The 19,086-nt window shown below is 34.3% G+C and overlaps 2 protein-coding genes across 10 annotated transcripts in view; one reads left to right on the forward strand and one right to left on the reverse strand.

Annotated features, from left to right (window-relative positions):
- Window positions 1-4,247: 4,247 nt before the first annotated feature.
- On the reverse strand, window positions 4,248-12,600 carry LOC105842703 (prostatic acid phosphatase). Of its 6 annotated transcripts, none has more exons than XM_062669996.1 (9): window positions 12,528-12,600; window positions 12,083-12,413; window positions 11,801-11,894; window positions 11,401-11,599; window positions 8,408-8,563; window positions 7,619-7,863; window positions 7,190-7,365; window positions 6,169-6,269; window positions 4,248-5,614 (listed from the first exon to the last, which is right to left on the reverse strand). In XM_062669996.1, the coding sequence occupies exons 2-9, from the start codon at window positions 12,308-12,310 to the stop codon at window positions 5,602-5,604; spliced, it is 1,212 nt and encodes a 403-aa protein (XP_062525980.1). In that variant the 5' UTR covers window positions 12,311-12,413; window positions 12,528-12,600; the 3' UTR covers window positions 4,248-5,601. The 6 variants fall into 6 exon arrangements, with proteins under 6 accessions (XP_062525980.1, XP_037868430.1, XP_037868433.1 ...); XM_038012502.2 differs by having other exon boundaries at window positions 4,248-5,698; XM_038012505.2 differs by having other exon boundaries at window positions 12,083-12,559.
- A 3,388-nt stretch (window positions 12,601-15,988) lies between these two features.
- Snf4agamma (SNF4/AMP-activated protein kinase gamma subunit) overlaps window positions 15,989-19,086 on the forward strand; it is a 92,892-nt gene continuing 89,794 nt past the window's right edge. Inside the window, exon 1 of one of the 4 annotated variants that reach the window (XM_021352503.3) lies at window positions 15,989-16,191. The gene's annotated coding sequence lies outside the window, so the exon portion shown is untranslated. Of the gene's footprint in view, window positions 16,283-18,807; window positions 19,038-19,086 lie in introns of those variants that run through there. The other 3 variants (XM_021352504.3, XM_038021881.2, XM_038021916.2) reach the window with 3 other exon arrangements.

Here is a 19,086-nt window from a genome sequence, read left to right on the forward strand (position 1 = left end):
GAGCTTGCAGTTATCTGCATTATTTATCTTGGGCAACGTGAAACGCTGATGTGAGTTTGTTACAAAAAATACGGTAGATGAAAAAAATACAAAATATGTAGTAAAAGACTTATTAAAACCGTTTATTTGTTTATTTATTTAATAGTTGAAAAAACATTTCTCTAGTAAATTAACCGAGCTAAAAAAGTAATGACCCCGTAAAATAAAAGCCTTAGGTACCTATGAAGTAGCCGTTTTACAGTACTTGGCCATTTGAAATGTATTTTATCTATGACCAGCTAATCAATTCTAAATGAAACTGAATTTTATTTCAAAAATATGTAATTATATTTTCAAATTCAGTCACTTGTTTAATGATTAGTACATATTTTATTTTCTTTTCTTATTTTCATTTGTATATTTTTCATAAATATGGACATGACAAAATGCGAGTAACTATGGAATACGAGTTCCGTCGTGGTAGCAATGCCGCACAATCGGCTCACAATATTAATGATGTGCGGAGTGAACACTACAGACGAACGCATGACTCGTTATTGGTTTGAACCCTTCCAATAAGGAATTTTTGATCTCGAATATCAAATCAACAACGACAAATTAAAGATCATAGAGGAAGCTGACGAAACTCAAAAAACCACTGAGTTAGCAGCAGCTTTCGACGTCAACATCAAAACGATATTGGTTCATTTTGTTAAATTGACAAGGTAAAAAACTTGGTGGGTAGATACCGCACAAACTGAACGATCGCCAGCGCGACGAACGCGTTAACGTCGGCATGCGTTGCTTAACAGGCAATGAAAGGAAGGAATTTTGAACCGCATTATCAATTGCGATGAAAGAATATTTATTTTTGATCATTGGTTTAGACCCTGCATGTCTGTTTAGCATCTAGGCAGTGCCTCAAACAAAAACTTACCCCTATACACTCATGGTCACTAATTTTTGGTCTAGTTCCGGTATAATTCATCACAGTTACTTAATTCTATTCCTGTCTATTTCTGCCGTGAAGCAGTAATGCGTTTCGGTTTGAAGGGCGGGACAGCCGTTGTAACTATACTGAGACCTTATTATACTGAGACCATGTTAATCACTAGTCCTCGCGGCTTCTTCACGACTACGCTCGACCTCATGCGCGGAAGTTTGTAGAAATTGAAAGTTTCGCGTCATCCACGGTACTCAACAGACCTTGCGTCGACAGACTTCTATTTTTGACCAAATTTGGTAAATTTCTTGGCAGGGAAAATATTTAATTATCCAAGAGTTTGCTGGCTAACGTTCACCTACCTTCTTGAAGGGGAGCATTGAAAAATTAATACTGCTTTAGCAAAGATACATCGATACTATGGGTGCATATTTTGACAGAGAAATGAATGTCTCTTTGAAAAAAATACTTTAACTTTCTGTATAACTAAATGGCAAATTCCTAGGTAAATATATAAAGCTAACATATAAAGAGTTCAAGAATATAACAAACTAATATAGTCAGGCAATTCTAATATTCCCAATTTGACACACATAGTAAATACCGAATCTCAATTTTGTAATGAAACATTTTTAATTTATAACGTAATCGTCTCGAATGTATAAATATCATAACTTTGATGATTTCAAGTAGTGAAATGCAACGTAAATGTCAATAATGCAATTAATACGTTTTAGAGAATGTGGCAAATATAGTTTTTGTCAAATAAGCTGTCAAGGCCTGGTAGATAAAAAAGGCCTACTCTGCCCATCTCTACCGCGGCGAGGGTTATCCCGAGGGTACAAGTTGGCGATGACCATCGGTTTAGCGTGCAGCGGGTACTGGGTGGGGTGGAAACATTCACTACGTACGAAGTCAATAACTTTGTCCTCAGCCTATTGGATATGTTCCGCCTTGCTGTCCGGGCCGGTCAGAGGTTGGTCGCTTCAACACCGAGATGCTTCAACTACCGACCCCAACTTGTAAAGGGAAGTTCGGCGACTTCCTTCTGGCCCAAAAATTAAGATACGTCGAATCATCTAGTGCAAATTTTTTTAAAGATTATACATATATATCACATAAGAATGCTTTTCTTGGTACATTAAGCACAAAATAAACATAAACTTAGATACATAGTAGGTAATTACGAAACAATAATACAGATATGTGAGATCATTCACTCTTAAGCTTTGATTGTGTTGTGTCCAAATTTTTGTGTATTTGAACACAGGCTTTGCAAATCACTGAATGTCGCAAATAACGCATTGTGTGGCGATTTTAACACATTCACACCTATTGTGTTGTAATTTTCGGATTTATCTATTATAAAAGTCAATTTCGACATTTAGTGCCTACATACCTAGTTTTTAGAAATCATAGATATATTTTTTTTTAATTTATTGATGGATGATAAAGAGCTGTAATTCTAGTTGGTTACAAAACATCTGACACACATCTGAGTTTTAGTAAATTTCCCTAGTGTCCCCAAAAATACATTTTTTGCTTAGATGTGTAGGCGAGCTCACGGTCCACCTGGTGTTAAGTGGTTACTTAAGCCCATAGACATTTATAACCTAAATCCACCACCCTTCTTGAGATATAATTTCTAAGATCTTAAAGTATATGAGTCGTCTATTATCAAAGGTGGCAATCTGTGCATTTGGACAAAAAAAAATTATTGATATGTCAATACAGATTGATTTGAATATAATCGTCTCCTTCAAAGAATACGGTTCAAAACCTGCATTAAATAAAGGTTAATAGTTAACCTGTTATTTATCTAAGATGTCGTTCCGAAGAGTTTTGTGACTGCCAATGGAATACAAAGTCAATAATTCGTTTTTCTGATTTACCAATCATTGTCCAAAAGTCAGATTGCCGGCTTTGATAATAGTCGACTCATATAATTATAGTGGCTGCCCGCCCTTCAAACCAAAACGCATTATTGCTTCACAGCTGAATATAGATAAATAAATAAAATAATATATATATATACTAGCTGACCCGGCAAACGTTGTTTTGCCATAATAATATATAAGATTTCTAGAAAATTACTAGTGAAGAAAAAAATATCATTCAACCACATAATACCTCATTATAACAAAAAAAAATTGTCCAAAAAATAAGAAATAAATGTTAGGGGTGGACAACCCTTATCACTTAGGGGTATGAAAAATAGATAGTAGCCGATTCTCGTATGAATTTCTTTATCTTAAGTCATGACAAAATAAAAACTTGCCAAAAAAATTAAAGTTTATAATTAACGAATAAAAAATAGGGGTTGATCGTAGAGGGGTGAAATTTTCAGAGTAATATGAAATTTTTATTCTAAGTCATGACAAAATAAAAACAAAATTCTTGCTAAAAAATTTAGTTTTTAATTAGCAAATAAAAAATAAGGGTTGATCGTAGAGGGGTGAAAATTTAGGGTAGTATGTATTTTTGTAAGCTGTATCATAAAAAAATAAAAACAAAAAAATTTGTCTAAAGAATAAAATTTAGGGCTGGACCACCCGTAACATTTAGGGGGATGAAAAATAGGTGTTGTTCGATTCTCAACCCTAACCGATATGCACGCTAAGATTCACGAAAATCGGTCGAGCCGTTTCAGAGGAGTTCAATCACGCACACCGTGACACGAGAATTTTATATATTAAATTAATGTTAACACCGTATTGTTTTAAACCGTGAGTGCTTTTGTTTTAAGACGTAGCGTTATTCTGACACCCTTTGTTTTGCATATTGTGGCGTGATGTCACACACGAGTCTCTACGACCATGTGTGAATGTATAGTATTGTTGATCGAAAGTTGCAGCGATACCTAGAGACGAAATCAAAATAAACCTATGTCCTAAGTCCACCTATCTCAGTCGTTTATAGTAATGGAATTTATCACTTTGTTTAATGGAATATATCAGTTATGACGTTTTTATGAGATTGTACAAACTTTCGCTTGATGGAAACAGTCAACCACTGTCCCGTACCTACCATCGATAGGAAGTAATATCTAACAGTCTTTTTAGAAACAGCGTCAATACATCAAGGGTTAATCCCGCGAAAACTCACTTATGGGGTGGTATGCTTTTTACACGCGTGACTGCAATATCGTGAAATGTAGAAAAAACATTCCAAACTATGATTGAAAACTGCAAGCACTTGTAATTAGAGCTAGTTGTTGCAGCAGGCAGGATAAGTTTGTAACAGCAGAGTAGCTTCTATACCGCTAAATATTTGAACTAAGGTAGGATGTATAAATGTGGGATGGGTGGGAAGAAAGAAAGCCATATTTCTTTTTTATTTATTTAAACATCAACACCAAAAATTACAAGTACGGTATACCTAATATACAGAGAACACCAAGGTTTTCTACGCTACGTTATTATAAAGTTTAAACAAAAATACCTGTAATCAGATCTAAAATTACACAAAATCTACAATTGTGACGTTTTAAATGATTAGTGATAATTTCACTAATAGACATCAATTTGCGATATATTTTATCATTCATAATAAAATTGGAAGTACCAAAGAATTTTGTCATTCTTTGAAAATATTAAAGTTACACAAGTTAATTACTCAGTCTTAAATAAATTAAAAGGTCTCCTCAGTTTGAATTAAAGTTTGAGCAGTCTCATGCGACGTGCTTTTTATTTTGGTACATTTTTACAGACCACTGATCCCGTCGCCTTTTTAGGGCGTTTTGGCCTTTATTAGTGCTAATTCCGCCTCAAAAACAAAAAAAAATATAAAAAATTACTAAAGTTTCGTCGTTATACAAACGATAAATTACAAAAAATATGTACTTTTTAATACATATGTATCACAATTTACATATTTCATTTATCAGTCACAATAATCCACTTTGCTACCAATAATGATATTTTCCTAAAAGGTTATATATAATTATAAACATGAATATCGAGTATTATTATGATAATTAAAGAGTTATAATAGACATTTAATATCAAAGAGAGAGTTAAATTGGGAGCTGTCAGATAAAATCACCATTACCAATAATATCAACAAAAACAATTGAATTACAGGACCCATCTTTACAAGCTATGTGTAAACTTAAAGTACTTTTACGTTCATTTATTTTTAATGATTACCAGCCAACGACTCATAATGGTTAATTAATTATAAAAATAAAGGCAACAAATACTTATATTTAAAGATGATTAAGGTATATATTATTATTATTAATGGAATTTTACTTTCAATTAAACTACCAGCAAAATACTTTATAATATTGTTTGATTAGAAATAGTAGAACTACGTATGATATTAATACGATACTTTTATTATTAAGGCCTTGTGCACCTAAGACATTTCATTAATAACCTTCATTTTAAGACAACTCTTCTAATACATTACACCTAAAGCGTTACCATATTATTACTTGATTCACATTAATGAACTCTAATCTGTGATAATTAGGTAGATAATATATAGTCGAAATTTCATAGCATCTTTGGCAATTGGAGTAATTTCGGACCCCGCAACAATCTCTCAATCAAACAGTCCCAAACATTTTGATGGTAGCTCGCAAGTGTCCACATATCGAGAGTCCTTTTTCACATGACAGCAGTGGCCGAAGGTGACGCCATATTTACTTGACTATAGTCTGCCGCGGACTCATTTTAGACCTGGTCTCTGTTGAATGAACAATCCATGCTCACTTTTAAGGTAACAAAATGCGTATTCACAAACCTATCATACTGCTCTACTTCGGGATCACTGAAATAAATAAATAAAAAAATGTTTTAATGGGTAAATAGTAATCCATAGACACCAGAGACTTGAACTAATCTAGGTCGGAAATAAATTTAGCCTCAACCTTGAAATCCATTATTTGAAATAATCATATATTTTTATGTAGTCCCGTTGGTTTCAATTAAAATTGAAAGTTGTATGCGTTGATTCCGACCTATCGTCTCTGTTGTCGAGAATTACATACTTATCCTTTAAAGGTTATATTGACGGCTAATAAACAACATTACAGTAACGTCAGAATGTCTAAGTCACAATCGCCAAGCAAATCTATTTACAGTTTTTTTTAACACACAACTTAATCTACACTACTAAATCCGCATTGTAAATTACATCAATTGCATTAGGGAGACTACGTTATTTAAGCTACTGGATATCCTAGCTTGGGGATTGCAAAATAGTTATCCGCTTACCGATAATTCATTAAAACAACTCACATCTCTTTCGACCAGTGCATGAAAAGTACTTTATGAGTCATGTAGATAGTAGCAAAAAGTCCCATTCCAACTATGAAAGACATAACAAGAATCGCCACGAACTGAAAACAAAATAAAAAATACTTGTAACAAAAAATATTAGCGTAAAATATTAAAATAACTTTTTTCCATAAAAAAATAAATATTACATACTACCTAATACTATGTGACATAACAGAAATAACATTTCTGATGGGTTTTTTTAATCAAGTTGTGAAATAACGAAAAATAACAAAAACCAATGAAAGAGTCTCTCCGGCCAGGGTGCATTATACTGCAGAGGTCTGCCTTCAAGTCTCGTTTGAAACTCGGCAAATCATAATATTCAAGACAATCTGTGAAGGGGTGTTCATTTCAGAGCCAGAAGGTACATAACAATCACAATCTCTGGAAATTGTAATAAGTATGATGTAAGGATAAGAATAAGGGGAGTAAGGGGAAATCGGAATGCTACCTTCACCGGCCCAATTGTCAACCCCACCTGCACGCGCCGGATGGCGGCGGCGACCAACAGGTTGCCGTGGTACTCCCTGCTAGAAAACCAACGGGGCAATGGCGACCGAGCAATGGCGGTATAACCATACACACCCGTCAGGACAACCTATACGGAAGAGGCGTCAGAAACCTTGGGCATCAAATACCCCCTAAAATGCTGGTGCAGAAGGCAACGGGAAACCACTGCACTTATTTCCCACGAGAGTCATGAGCAGGTCGCATCCGACTGATGCATGACCACAACCACTCTGTCAAGAGTGTATGAATAGGAAGAAGGATAAGTGACTTAGTCAGGATGAACTCTGCTTCAGTGGTTGGTGCGATGGTAAAAGATGATGACGTTTCCAACCCAACGATTCTTTTTAGCTTTTTAAATAGAAGAAAATACATTCAACACAATGTGAACCAAAGTTTAACGGGGATCCAACAGTTTCACTAACTTTGTGATTCAAATAGCACATCATTTAGTTGCCCATTTGATACTCACCTGAGATTGCCTGCATTCATAGTCCCATTTAACGGAAATCAGATTGTCATAGATGGTCTTGAAGCGTTCAAATGGACACTTCGCACCGCAGCAAGGTATATTTAAAATGCTGGGTTCTATAATTTCAGTCGAGTTCCGGTACAAGATTCTAATGTAATAATCCTGAGTGTAATCATCTGTGAATGAAAACAGCGTTAGGACGCCAATCATCGCATCGTTTGCGTACTGATTATTAATATCATGTCTTTTTTTTATCGCCTTTTTATGCAGACGAGCATACCACCTGATGGTAAGTGGTTACCGTCGCTCATAGACGTGAGCAAAGCCAGGGGCAGAGCCAAGCCGCTGCCTACCATTAAAGTCTAGAGGTGGGTGGGATATGTGAGCTTCGGTAAACCAAAAAAGACCATCCAATCACATTGTACTAACCATGTATTAATTCTATCAAGATCGTAGATGTGAAAGCGGGACATTTTCCGTCGTACATATCCAACGAGTTGAGAATGTTTCCGATCGTCAAGTCATGGGCGCTATAGATTAACAGTTTTTTGTGCTTTTTACTTTTTCCAGTAGTCTTATTCGATATGACCTCTTGTATTGATGTTACAATGATTTTCATCAAAGGCCCAACTTTAAGACGGGCCAATAGCGGTGTCGCCGTTTCCGTCTTGAAGCTGTAAATGTTAAATGGAATAATCAATAGTTATCGAAAAATTAAAAAACGTCTTAATCTAATAATGGCGAGGTAGGGTGAAAAAAGATTAGGTACTTTTTCGTCACATTCGCATGAATGATATGAATAAATTTATTTATCCAAACAAATTCGAAAAAAATGATGCGATTACCATATTTAACGTTTTGGGTGGTGTTCATGTGATGATGATGATGATGATGTTATCTTGATTAAAAATGCTATAAAATAAAATTATTTTCGGAAAGACAAATTAAAAACAGTTTAATATACATTGGGGCGTTATTCAATTACAGCTCTTTAGTATATGAGACAAGAAGTTTTGTTCTGTTGTAAATAGCTAAAACGATAAAACCTAAAGTATAAAATCGAAGCGCAAAAGATGTTATGTTTTACGTCGTTGTTAAAGGATTTGCAATACAGATTGCCTTTAAACGTTCATTTCAAAATGATCATAACCGATAATATTGTTTACATAAATTATTCACGAACACAAAAAAAAAAGATTAAGCGTATCTAAAAATTACCTGTAACCAGCCGGTTCCCTCATTTTTTCAGGGTAGACAGAGCGAGTCCATTGCGGTAAGGTGAAATTATTAAATTCTTCAATGTACAAAGTGGTGTAGATATCCAAAATATCGGCAAAGCTCTTAATTTTGGTGCCAGTGTTCGAAGATAAGTAACTAAAAAATACGTTATACAGATAGCATTAATTTCAACATCAAAATGATTAAACAACAATTTAATTTGTGTGTGTTTTGTGGATTAATAATAAATTGCTATGTTTTTTGTGTTATTTTCATTCTGACTTTTTTGACCTTCGATAAGCCGCTAATTTACGTTTTCTCTTTTTATTTACAAGGTTGCCGGGACATAATGTTTTTTTGCGTCAGTTCAACGTAATGGGCAGCCTACTATGTTTATTTTGGTCACTAAACTGGACGCCCAAAATCTTACGCAGCAGCGTTATCCTATGAGACCTCGTGTAGCTACTCTTCAACAAAATGACCTTAGCTAGCAATGAAATGTTTCATTATAAATGCTTAGCAAATTAGTTTGGTTTTGATTTTACTTTAGGGTGGCAGTTTATTGGTATTTCGTCTTAAAGAATAAAGAAGTAAGGAGTGAATGTGTATTTTTGTTTGTGTTAAAAAAATATACACCTGAAAAGAAGGAGCAATGCGTTATTTAAAATGAAAACAGTTATCTCACTATATTACCAATAACAAATACAAATTATTGATATTATAGATAGGCGGGCGTTTTTTTAATTTATCAGTGCAAATGTTCCAAACATATTGTCGTTTTATCAGAAAGAAACAGTGTTCACCTTGATAGGTGTGGAGAATCAAACGTTGACCGTGTGCGTTTATTTTATTACAAATATGATAGCTGTTGTCGCAAGGCTATTTACGTATTTGGTGTAAGCCTACCGATGAATAAATATCAGAGATCAACGACCTTCATCGCACAGTGAGACATATAACAGAATTATGTCCACAAAAGGGAGTTCCGGCATATCTTAAGCTAAAATATTAATTTAAATTTACTTTGCTCTCATTTTACAAGGTACAAAAAACAGCGATACCAATTACCGTGCCATTTATCTAGTTAAGAATCATGTTAAGATAGGCATGCGCGGAGCTGACGCAGAAATCGATATGAGACAAAGATTGCTCTAGTTAGCCATGTTGAGTAGCTAGCACGCGAGCTGAAACGGGGATTTTAAGTAAAATAAAGTTTGTTTTATACTAAAAGGACCCAAGCCAGATTATTCTTTTCTATGTGTTGAAAAAACACCACACAATGACAATTATACCCAGAACTCTAACATTTCTAAATAAGAAACAAATTCTGACCAGGCCCTGATATGTGTATATAATAATCAAAGTCACTGGCCACAAGACTAACGAGACGATTTTTTTACGAATTACAGAAATAATGATCAGATTTATTCATTTAGAATGCTCCTTTTTAGAGGACCCACACTTTTCTTTATTCTCTTATTTCGCATTCCTGTTAGCAGAGAAAATAACATACCATGGTTTCATAAAAAAAACCCATCACTACCCTGTATTCATGTGTATCAGGCACAGAAGTTGAAGAAGAATCAATGACGGTTTTGGACATATTTAATGGTCCTAAGCTGTTCTTTTCCTGGTGTGCATACCAAAACCTACTAGATAATAAGTACACCACGAAATATTAAATATCTTTACAACAAACAGTTGAAATCAACTTGTACATGAACACGGACCACATGATGTAGTTGTTAAAGTAATCAACATATACTTAAAAGAATATGAAATTTCTGATAAACTGAGAATCACCATAAATAGTCCTGTCATACTTATGATGGGAAGCATAAAAATTAACCTCAACTTCAATTTGTTTGTCAGCTTGTCAGTCATGTTGGCACTCGTGGTCTCTGACATCTCTACCAAATACTCAATAAAATTGCGTAGTTTAAGCCAAAAGCAAAAATAACATAAGTCTTTAGACCAGTCATGTTGGAGACTTCTAAATGTAGCTGCTTAAAGCTTTTCCAAAATCTCCAACTCCTATAGGTCTATAGAGACTTAAGCATAAACAGATTTTTTAGAAGGGTAGAAATAAAAAACGGTATGTTAAGAAGAATATCATAGAATAGAATTCTTTGCAATTTCTAGTGACATTCTGAGAAAATAAATTCAGAGGTTCTTGAGAACATATCCTAGAGTTATTAGTTTAATCCACAACAAAAAAAAATCCATATGAAACATTAAAATATAAAGATTTGTCAAAGTATGTAAGCACAAGTACATATTTAATTTAAATAAACATTTATACTGTAAAGAAATAAATAAAACCCTTGTTAATGCAAAAGATTTAATTTTATATACAACTAGCGACCCGCCCCCACTTCGCTTCGGAAACATTAAATTTTATTATTGATAGACAAAGCCTGTCATTTTGCACGTGGTATGATAATAACTGCGGGTGACACCGCGGGGCGAAGCTAGTCTAAAAAAAGTACTAAGCCTAAGTTACTCCTTATATCATCAGCTACCTATCAGTGAAAGTCTCATCAAAATCGGTCCAGCCGTTCCAGAGATTAGCTGGAACTAACAGACAGACAGACAAAAATTGAATTTTTATTTTATTTTGGTGTATGGACCATATAGTTATTCATATGCATGTAGTAAAAAGTGGTTATTACAATAATACAAATAGACACTCTAATTTTATTTATATGTATTACTCTGAAATGCCATTCTTCATGCTCGGAAGAACTGTCTTTGTGAAGACCATGTGACACTGGAGCAGATTTCATCTAATACCTGCGACCACTGTGTACAAAGTGCTTTTCCAGTGCTTTTATTGCCACATACCTACCTGCTATGGAACTTCTATCTGTAGTATTTCCTAAGCTCTAAGACATATCTTTCCTTGAATGCTACTACAATACAACATTTCAGCAGAAAGTCATGCAGAAGTATAATTGTACTTGGTACTGTTATTGATAAAATTATATACATACTGCATTAGTTCATCATATTTATGGAGTTTATTCAGGTATTCCACTGAATGGGTGTATTTCAGATGCTCCTTATCATAGGCTGGACAGGACTTTTTCATTGCAAGAATGTTGTCATCATGTTCAGGAACTGTATGTACAGGTATTGGCTGCCACATCAAATCTGGATTCCACACACTAGTTCCATTTGGAGGATACATTCCTGTGCATTGAGAGGAATTGTCTATCAAGATGTCAAATTAAGTGGAATAAGGAAATTAGTCTATGTAATTTTTTTTGAAAGACAATTGATATGACAAATTCAATTGTTTTGCTATTATTTTCGCAGCATAATAAAGTATACTTTCTGAATAGTTGACACGAAAATATAATAAAAATTTACTACTTAATCAAAGATATTTACCAGCTAAATTGGCCTGAGCAGACATAAGAGTGCGATCAACATCCGTGGATCTTACATATATCTCTTGTGGATTGTACTGCTTTGAAATTAAGTGCTGTAAGTTAAAAAACAATACACAATAATGATTTGATGATATGTCAAAGAATACAATTCTATATGTAAAGTTTAGTGTTTAATTTTGGAATAAATAAAATCTGTAATATTGAAAATTTCGCAATCCTCCATTTTGTTTGTGGTGTGGGTAGGTATGTTAGGTGCATTGTTATAAAACTCTTTACTTACCGAATATCGCTTCCGAAACCATTGTCCCAGCTGGTAGTGCCGCTTCTTGCCAATATTGGTAAGTTGTCCAAAGTTCACGGGCCACAGGGATTCATTCTTCCAAGGGTCTGTTGGGTAGGGGTTCACTGGGGTTCTATCGCCATGGCGGTAAATTACCACAGCAAATTCTATAGTTTCGTCACATAAGGAAGTCGTAGCGAACAATGCCAAAAGCATTAATTTTATCATTGTTAGGAAGAAGTTAAGCTCTGCAAATGCACCGCCACAATCTGAGCTTTATATCGATCGATCACAAAGTTACCACACCACGAAGTGAAGTGAAGATTGCAAGCTGCAAATAGTGAGGTGATATAGGTAGATAATAGGAGACTGAAAGTGTATCTACCTAGGCACCTAGGTATATATAAAACACTACATTTCAATAAATATAACAGCAGGCACCTACCTGTACACTGCGACGTTTTGACATAGGTATCCGTGTCAGTATATAATCTATGCATGTCAACCAGTAAATAAATAGGTACGACTTTTTGGCGGGAACGCGAGGAGTGAAGTTGTGTGATTTGTTTTATTTTGTCTATTTAGTGTTTCTTCAGGATTAAATGTGTAATAATGGTGGTTTATTAACTGTTTAATATCTGTGAAAGTGCACAAATGTGGGAAAATGAAACAAAGCTGCTGCACGTAACTTCTCGGATTCCTCCAAAAAGTCCACTGAAAAAATCTTAGTAAATGACCACCATTTTACTGTGATTATATTTCATCCCATATCATTTCATTTCATTAAATTTCATCCCAGTTGATTAATGTCTCAAATTAATCATCTTCATTTCATTTCACTCCATATTATCATTTTTCATAAAATTAAGAATATAAAGTAAAATAAGACATGACTTAAAGGTCTTAGTTAACAGGTCATAAAATCTCTTAAAAAAAAAAAAATAGGTACGTCACTAGTCCGTGCAGTAGACAGTCTAGAGTTGTGACTGAGACACTATGTCATACCATAGTTAATAAACTTGTGAGACACAACGTCGCTATGTATGCCACCTTTTTTCTTTGTTATGCTTTGACGTGCATAATCTTAACGTTTAATGTGCTCTGTTAATTTTTAAGCGTCTGTACGAAATGGTATTTTACCTAGATATAATTTATGTAATCAGCACCTCGAGAAATCACGAAACTCTGCTACTCAAGTAATTTAAAAGTAAAATTAAAGCCGCCATCTATTATTTCGATACGTTTTTCGTAATCAGAGGTTCGAAATATTACGAAAATGGTATCCACATGACTTTATAAGCTTAAGTTAAACTATCCGCGTCTTGATCAAACCTTGTAGGTAGTAAAAAAGAGCGTGACCGCTTTTATTTCTAGCTATCTTATTACTGAGAAGATTACAGAATCCCAATGTACTATGTAGGATCATAAATTTTATCTTTGATAGTGTAGCTCAAAGCTATCCTCTGAGTTTCCCTGCGAGATTGAATCAGACATGAAGAAATTTTCATACATAGGAACCAAGGTAACTTACAAAGCTAAAGGTTCTAGTGGCAGTAGTAGGACGTTGCTCGGCTGTCCAGGATCGATCAGTGCAGTGAACCATAAGGCTTGTCCATCTCCAGCAGTGGATGTCTGTAGGCTGATGATGATGATGAGTCATGTTCAAGCAGCAGTTATTTTTACGTTAGCAAAATGTAAATTGTATTCATGTTGAATTTGGTATTATCAAGATAGCGCAACACCTATTAGTCGATAATGAATATAGGCTATTTGTAATCGAGATCGAATCAGATCTTCTTCTTCTTCTTCTCTGTCGTTTCCTCATTACTGAGGGTCGTGACCACCTTGGTCCAGTTTTTGCACCAGCTTCCTCTAATGCTGCCTGCATTCGGCCTGCTTAATGGCGCCCGGGACGCTGGTGTTTGTGGCCTCCTTGATAATGTCCGTCCACCTGGTTGGTAATCTTTCTCGACTTCTCTTTCCTTCCACGTGACCTACAACTATTAATTTTTCCAAGTTCTCAGGATTTTGTCGGGCCACGTGTCCGAAGTACTTGAGGAGACGCTGCATACAGATTGTAGATAGACGGGTCTTGACGTTTAGCTCCTCGAGAATTGACACATTTGTTCGGCGCTCCGTCCATGATACGCCCAACATTTTGCGCCAACACCACATTTCAAATGCGTCAATTCTCGATCGGGTACGGCCCTTGAGGGTCCACGTCTCAGAAGCGTACAAGAATATGGAGAAGATAAGGGTTCTCATGAGCTTTATCTTAGTTTTTTTGCTTATGCTGCGATTTCTCCAAATCCTCTCCAATCGCTTCACGGCTGATTTTGACATCTGGGCCCTCCTGACCACCTCCCTGTCACAATCACCGTCACTGGATATTAATGACCCCAAGTACACAAATTCCTGCACCACGTCCAGGTCACGCAGTTCGTGAGTGCGTGTCATTGTGCCAGCTCTATCGACAAACATCAATTTCGTTTTGGATCGGTTGATGCAAAGTCCGTAATCTTTGCTAACGACTTCCACTCTCCTCAGAAGCTCATGCAGCTCTCGCTCCGAGGTACCGATTATAGTGGTATCATCAGCGAAACGAAGATTATTAATTCGGTGGCCTCCTACACGAATACCCCTCTCCCAGTTCTCCAGAACGAGCCTCATAATGTGTTCACCGATGAGGTTGAAGAGTTGTGGGGAGAGTATACACCCCTGTCTGACTCCACGTTCGGGCTTAAATTGATGGGAAAACTCATTGTTCATTCTGACTCTCGTAATTCCATCCATATATAGAGTCTGAACAAGGGAGACGAGGTGGTCCGGTATTCCCATCTCTTGCATCACGTCGAACATTTTCTTCCAGTTGATGCAGTCAAAAACCTTGGCGTAGTCAATGAAGCAGAGAGCCATCGGGACGTTGAACTCCCTTGCCTTTTCGATTAACTGCCTTATGTTTAAGATCTGCTCTCTGGTTCCTCGACCCTTAACAAAACCTGCTTGCTCTTTTGCGATTTGAATCAGATCAATCTGACGAAAAAACCTAAATAATATTAATTAGTAATTACATAATACCTTGGTCTTTCATAAATAATTTACTGTATTAACATTAAAATTAGTGTGTTTGTACATTAAAAATAAAAAAAATAGTAACTTAAGCCTTTATTGGTCTTATGATCAAAAAGAGTCGATAAGACTTATCAGTGCAAGACAGTACCTCAAATGCTCTGTTCTGCTATATTTTTTATGTGCAGCACCTGAAGCAATATTTATCTCTATTGTAGAAATTACGCTATTTCAATATACTTTAAGTTATCCATGATAAAAATCCGTCGAACATTCAAACAAACGTTCACATTCTAAAATATGGAGAATATATGTAAGAAGCACCATCTTATTTAAGGGACAAGTTGAAAAATTGTCCACCTATAATTTACAGGCTCTAAATAGCAAGTTATTGTTGGAAGATTAATTGAAATAGTGCTAGTGTAGGAACTGGAAATGTTAAGAGTATAAAAAAGTGAAGTGTGCTGCGTTGATCTGAAATATGGTAGTTAAAATCTTTTCATTTGCTACTATGGCTATGCTACTATGAAATCGTCGTGGCCCATAGGCTACGACCTCCGGTCAAAGCAATGAAAACAGACAAAATGGCATCACCTTAATTGGCTCCCTTCCAGGGGACACTTTTTAAATACACTGAGATGGTGCGCCTTATTTCTGCCGAAATCTGCCTTCCACATCTAAAATATAATTACAAAGGTTTTTTATGGTCAAGTATTATTTTCCATTAGCAGCAAATGGATAAAAGAAAACAAAAAATATATGCACCATAGTAGCAATTACTGTTGGCTTAAAGGTCACGTTACCGGGCCCTTAATATTAATCTTCAATCTTCAAGAAAGAAAAGTAAATGTTGTACAATAATTAACTGTCAAAGGTAGATCGAAGTGTTTCGAGTGAGTGATTCTCACAAATTAATCGACGTTTTCCTAAAACTATAGCGCATCTAAATAAGTTAAATCACCACAATATAATTACAATGGTTTGTTGGGAAAAGTGAAATTATCGGATATTACTGAGTGTATGATTTTGATGTGTTTACGGTGTGTGGTTCATTTATTTGGTCACGTCTTCTTTTCGCTTCGCATAGATGCGGCTGCTCCCACGTATTCTTGGACAATATAAAATTCAAGTGTAAGAATCCTAAATAAATATAGTTTTTGTAATTTTAAGTTTCGTATAAAACTTTGCTATTATAAACAATAGGCATGTGCGCGCGTTTACGATTTGTTTGGAAGATGAAGTTTCAATTTTTTGGCTTATAACTTGGTGTAAACTGTTAAAAATTGTGCCAATAAATAAATTGATATTTCCTTCTAATGCTCTCCAAAATTTTTTGACTATTGTTTTTTAATTAATTATTCAATGGCATTATGGTTTTGTTTAGTTATTAATTTAATGTTAAGTGTACAATAAATAACAAGTTTTACTCGCTTACTGCATATAATCATTGAATACAGTTAGTTATAGTTATTGATTATTTGCGCAAGTTGTAAGTGTAATATCAATATCTTATATTTATGTTTGGAATCAGCTTAAGGAAAGTGGTATAAAATTATATGATAGAAAGCAAGAATGAAAATATAAAACCAGAGTTTGAAAAATACTATATAATTGAGTTTCTTTAGTTTATTTTAATTGCAATTTATTAAACATTAACTACACACTACATGAAACATTTAGTAGTTTTTGAAGTATCTTATTATACAATACTAAATAATAAATTGATTCAAGTGTTTGAGAAAAATGTCCATTGCACATTCAGTTATGCTTTAAGAGTTAAAGTTACAAACTAGGATTCATAGGCATGAACATAAAACACAAAATTAATAAATTAGAAGAAAGAAGAAAATTGTAAATGTAGAAGATGGAGAACTTCAAAAAAATTGTGCCAAAAAATAGATATTTAGTTGGAAAACAAGATACATTGGTACTTAACTGATTTGTTTTTCCCTTTTTATGGATATGTATTTACAAAATGGTAGTTTATTAATGCTGTGACTACTTTATAACAGCAGCATGTATGCAGGTTCAGAATATTGCTCCATATTTTCAGAAATTTATTTTTTTATATACAAAAGTATTATTATACTGTTTTACATGGTTTATAAATATTTAAGTAAATAACTTTTATCATCATAATAATATATTTTTTTCTGTGTGACATCACATTTGCAATTTTAAAAAGTGTGCAGTGTCAAAAAATATTGAAGATTACTGGTTTGAATACTTGAAATATTAATTAACAGCAAATATATCTAAAGGGAACACTAAAATTATAACTTTTTAATTGGCCTATACTTAAATTTTTTAGTGTTCATATATACTTTTGAATCTGATTTCCTTTTTCATCTTAACCATAAACTGGTTGTATCAATTATTTCAAATCATCAAACAAAATGAAGTACCTTAAATGCTAGGCTTAAGGCTATTATGGACCTTGTCCTTACTCTTAAATATCAAACGTTTTGAAAGAGTGTTGAATAGTGTTGATTGCATAGTTATCTGTTGACTCACTACATCCCTTTATCAAGTGAAGAGTAATACTTCAATAACATATCATCAGAGGCTGGTGAAATCCAAGATATTTAGATGTTATTTTCCAACAAAATTGGATTTTTGGCTCAGAATTTATTCTGATTTAGCAACCTTTATTGTCAATATGTATGTACTTTCAGGACCCTCTTGGATTCTGCTTGTAACAGTATTGTAAGTTTTATATTGATTTGTTCTAAAAATACACCATGTTAACATTTTTCAGGCATCTGTATATTTTATATATATATTTTCTGTAAACGGATTCCCCAGTGTTAAAAAAAAAGGTATATTTGCATGCATTGTGGAGCTGTTTTGATTTTTTTTTTTAGATGTAATTTATGTTTCTGTATATGAATATTAAGTTTTAGTGTCCATAGTATAATATGTATTTCATGCTAGGAGAATCTTTCAAAAACACAATAGAAGAAGGCTAGCCAATCAGTGCAAAGATTGCTAAGTAAGTTATGCTTATTTAAGCTATGATTACAGTTAAATATCCATCTCTCTGAACTCATATATAATAAGGGTTTTTATGTATCAAAGTTTTAGCGAAGCTACAAAATTTTGATAATGCATGACATCCATTCTAGTAGAGGATTTCGTTCATCTGTTAGCCAGTATCAAGTAAAAGTCGCTTTCTCTGTCCCTATATCCCTATGTATGCTTAAATCTTTCAAACTACGCAACGGATTTTGATGCGGTTTTTTTTAATAGATAGAGTGATTGAAGAGGAAGGATTATATGTATAATAACATCCATTAAATAGTGGAGAAATCAATAATAAATTACAGTTTCCGAAGCGAAGCGCGGGCGGGTCGCTAGTAGGATATAAATATAATTAATAAGATAAATCTAATAAACCCAAAGTAGACTAGTTTCCAAAAACTACTTATTATAACAAATCAAATGAGTCCAAACTACAAAGGTTTACTTAGTTACTGAAGAATGAGCTATAAGATCACATATTAAAAATATAATACACTGATTAACCCTAAAAAAACATTTTCCCATGCAAAATGGTCATGGGTTTCATAACTGTCAAATGTTTAATCCCGGTGATACGGTAAATTCTACCCTCAAATTATAAAACGTATTTAAACAACAGATTCAAATCGACAAGGTATATCAATATTCGGATAATGGCATATTTAAGAATTCAGTAATAAAAAAGGATTGAAATGTATTGGTTGTTAAATTGCGTGTCCTTAAAATATTTTTTTCTGTAAACTGAGGAAAACATAGCAAGATACGATACGCCCGTTTTGTGCTTTCTTAGTGGCAAAGTGATGTTTAGTTCAGCTAATCTGTAACACGGCATTCATTGATTGCTAGGCGGTAAGAAGTTCGACAGGTCAGCTAGTTAACAATATTTCAAATTCATTCAATTTACATAATTTAAT

The sequence above is a fragment of the Bombyx mori genome, chromosome 1 (genome assembly GCF_030269925.1).
Source record: "Bombyx mori chromosome 1, ASM3026992v2".
Lineage (NCBI taxonomy): Eukaryota > Metazoa > Arthropoda > Insecta > Lepidoptera > Bombycidae > Bombyx > Bombyx mori.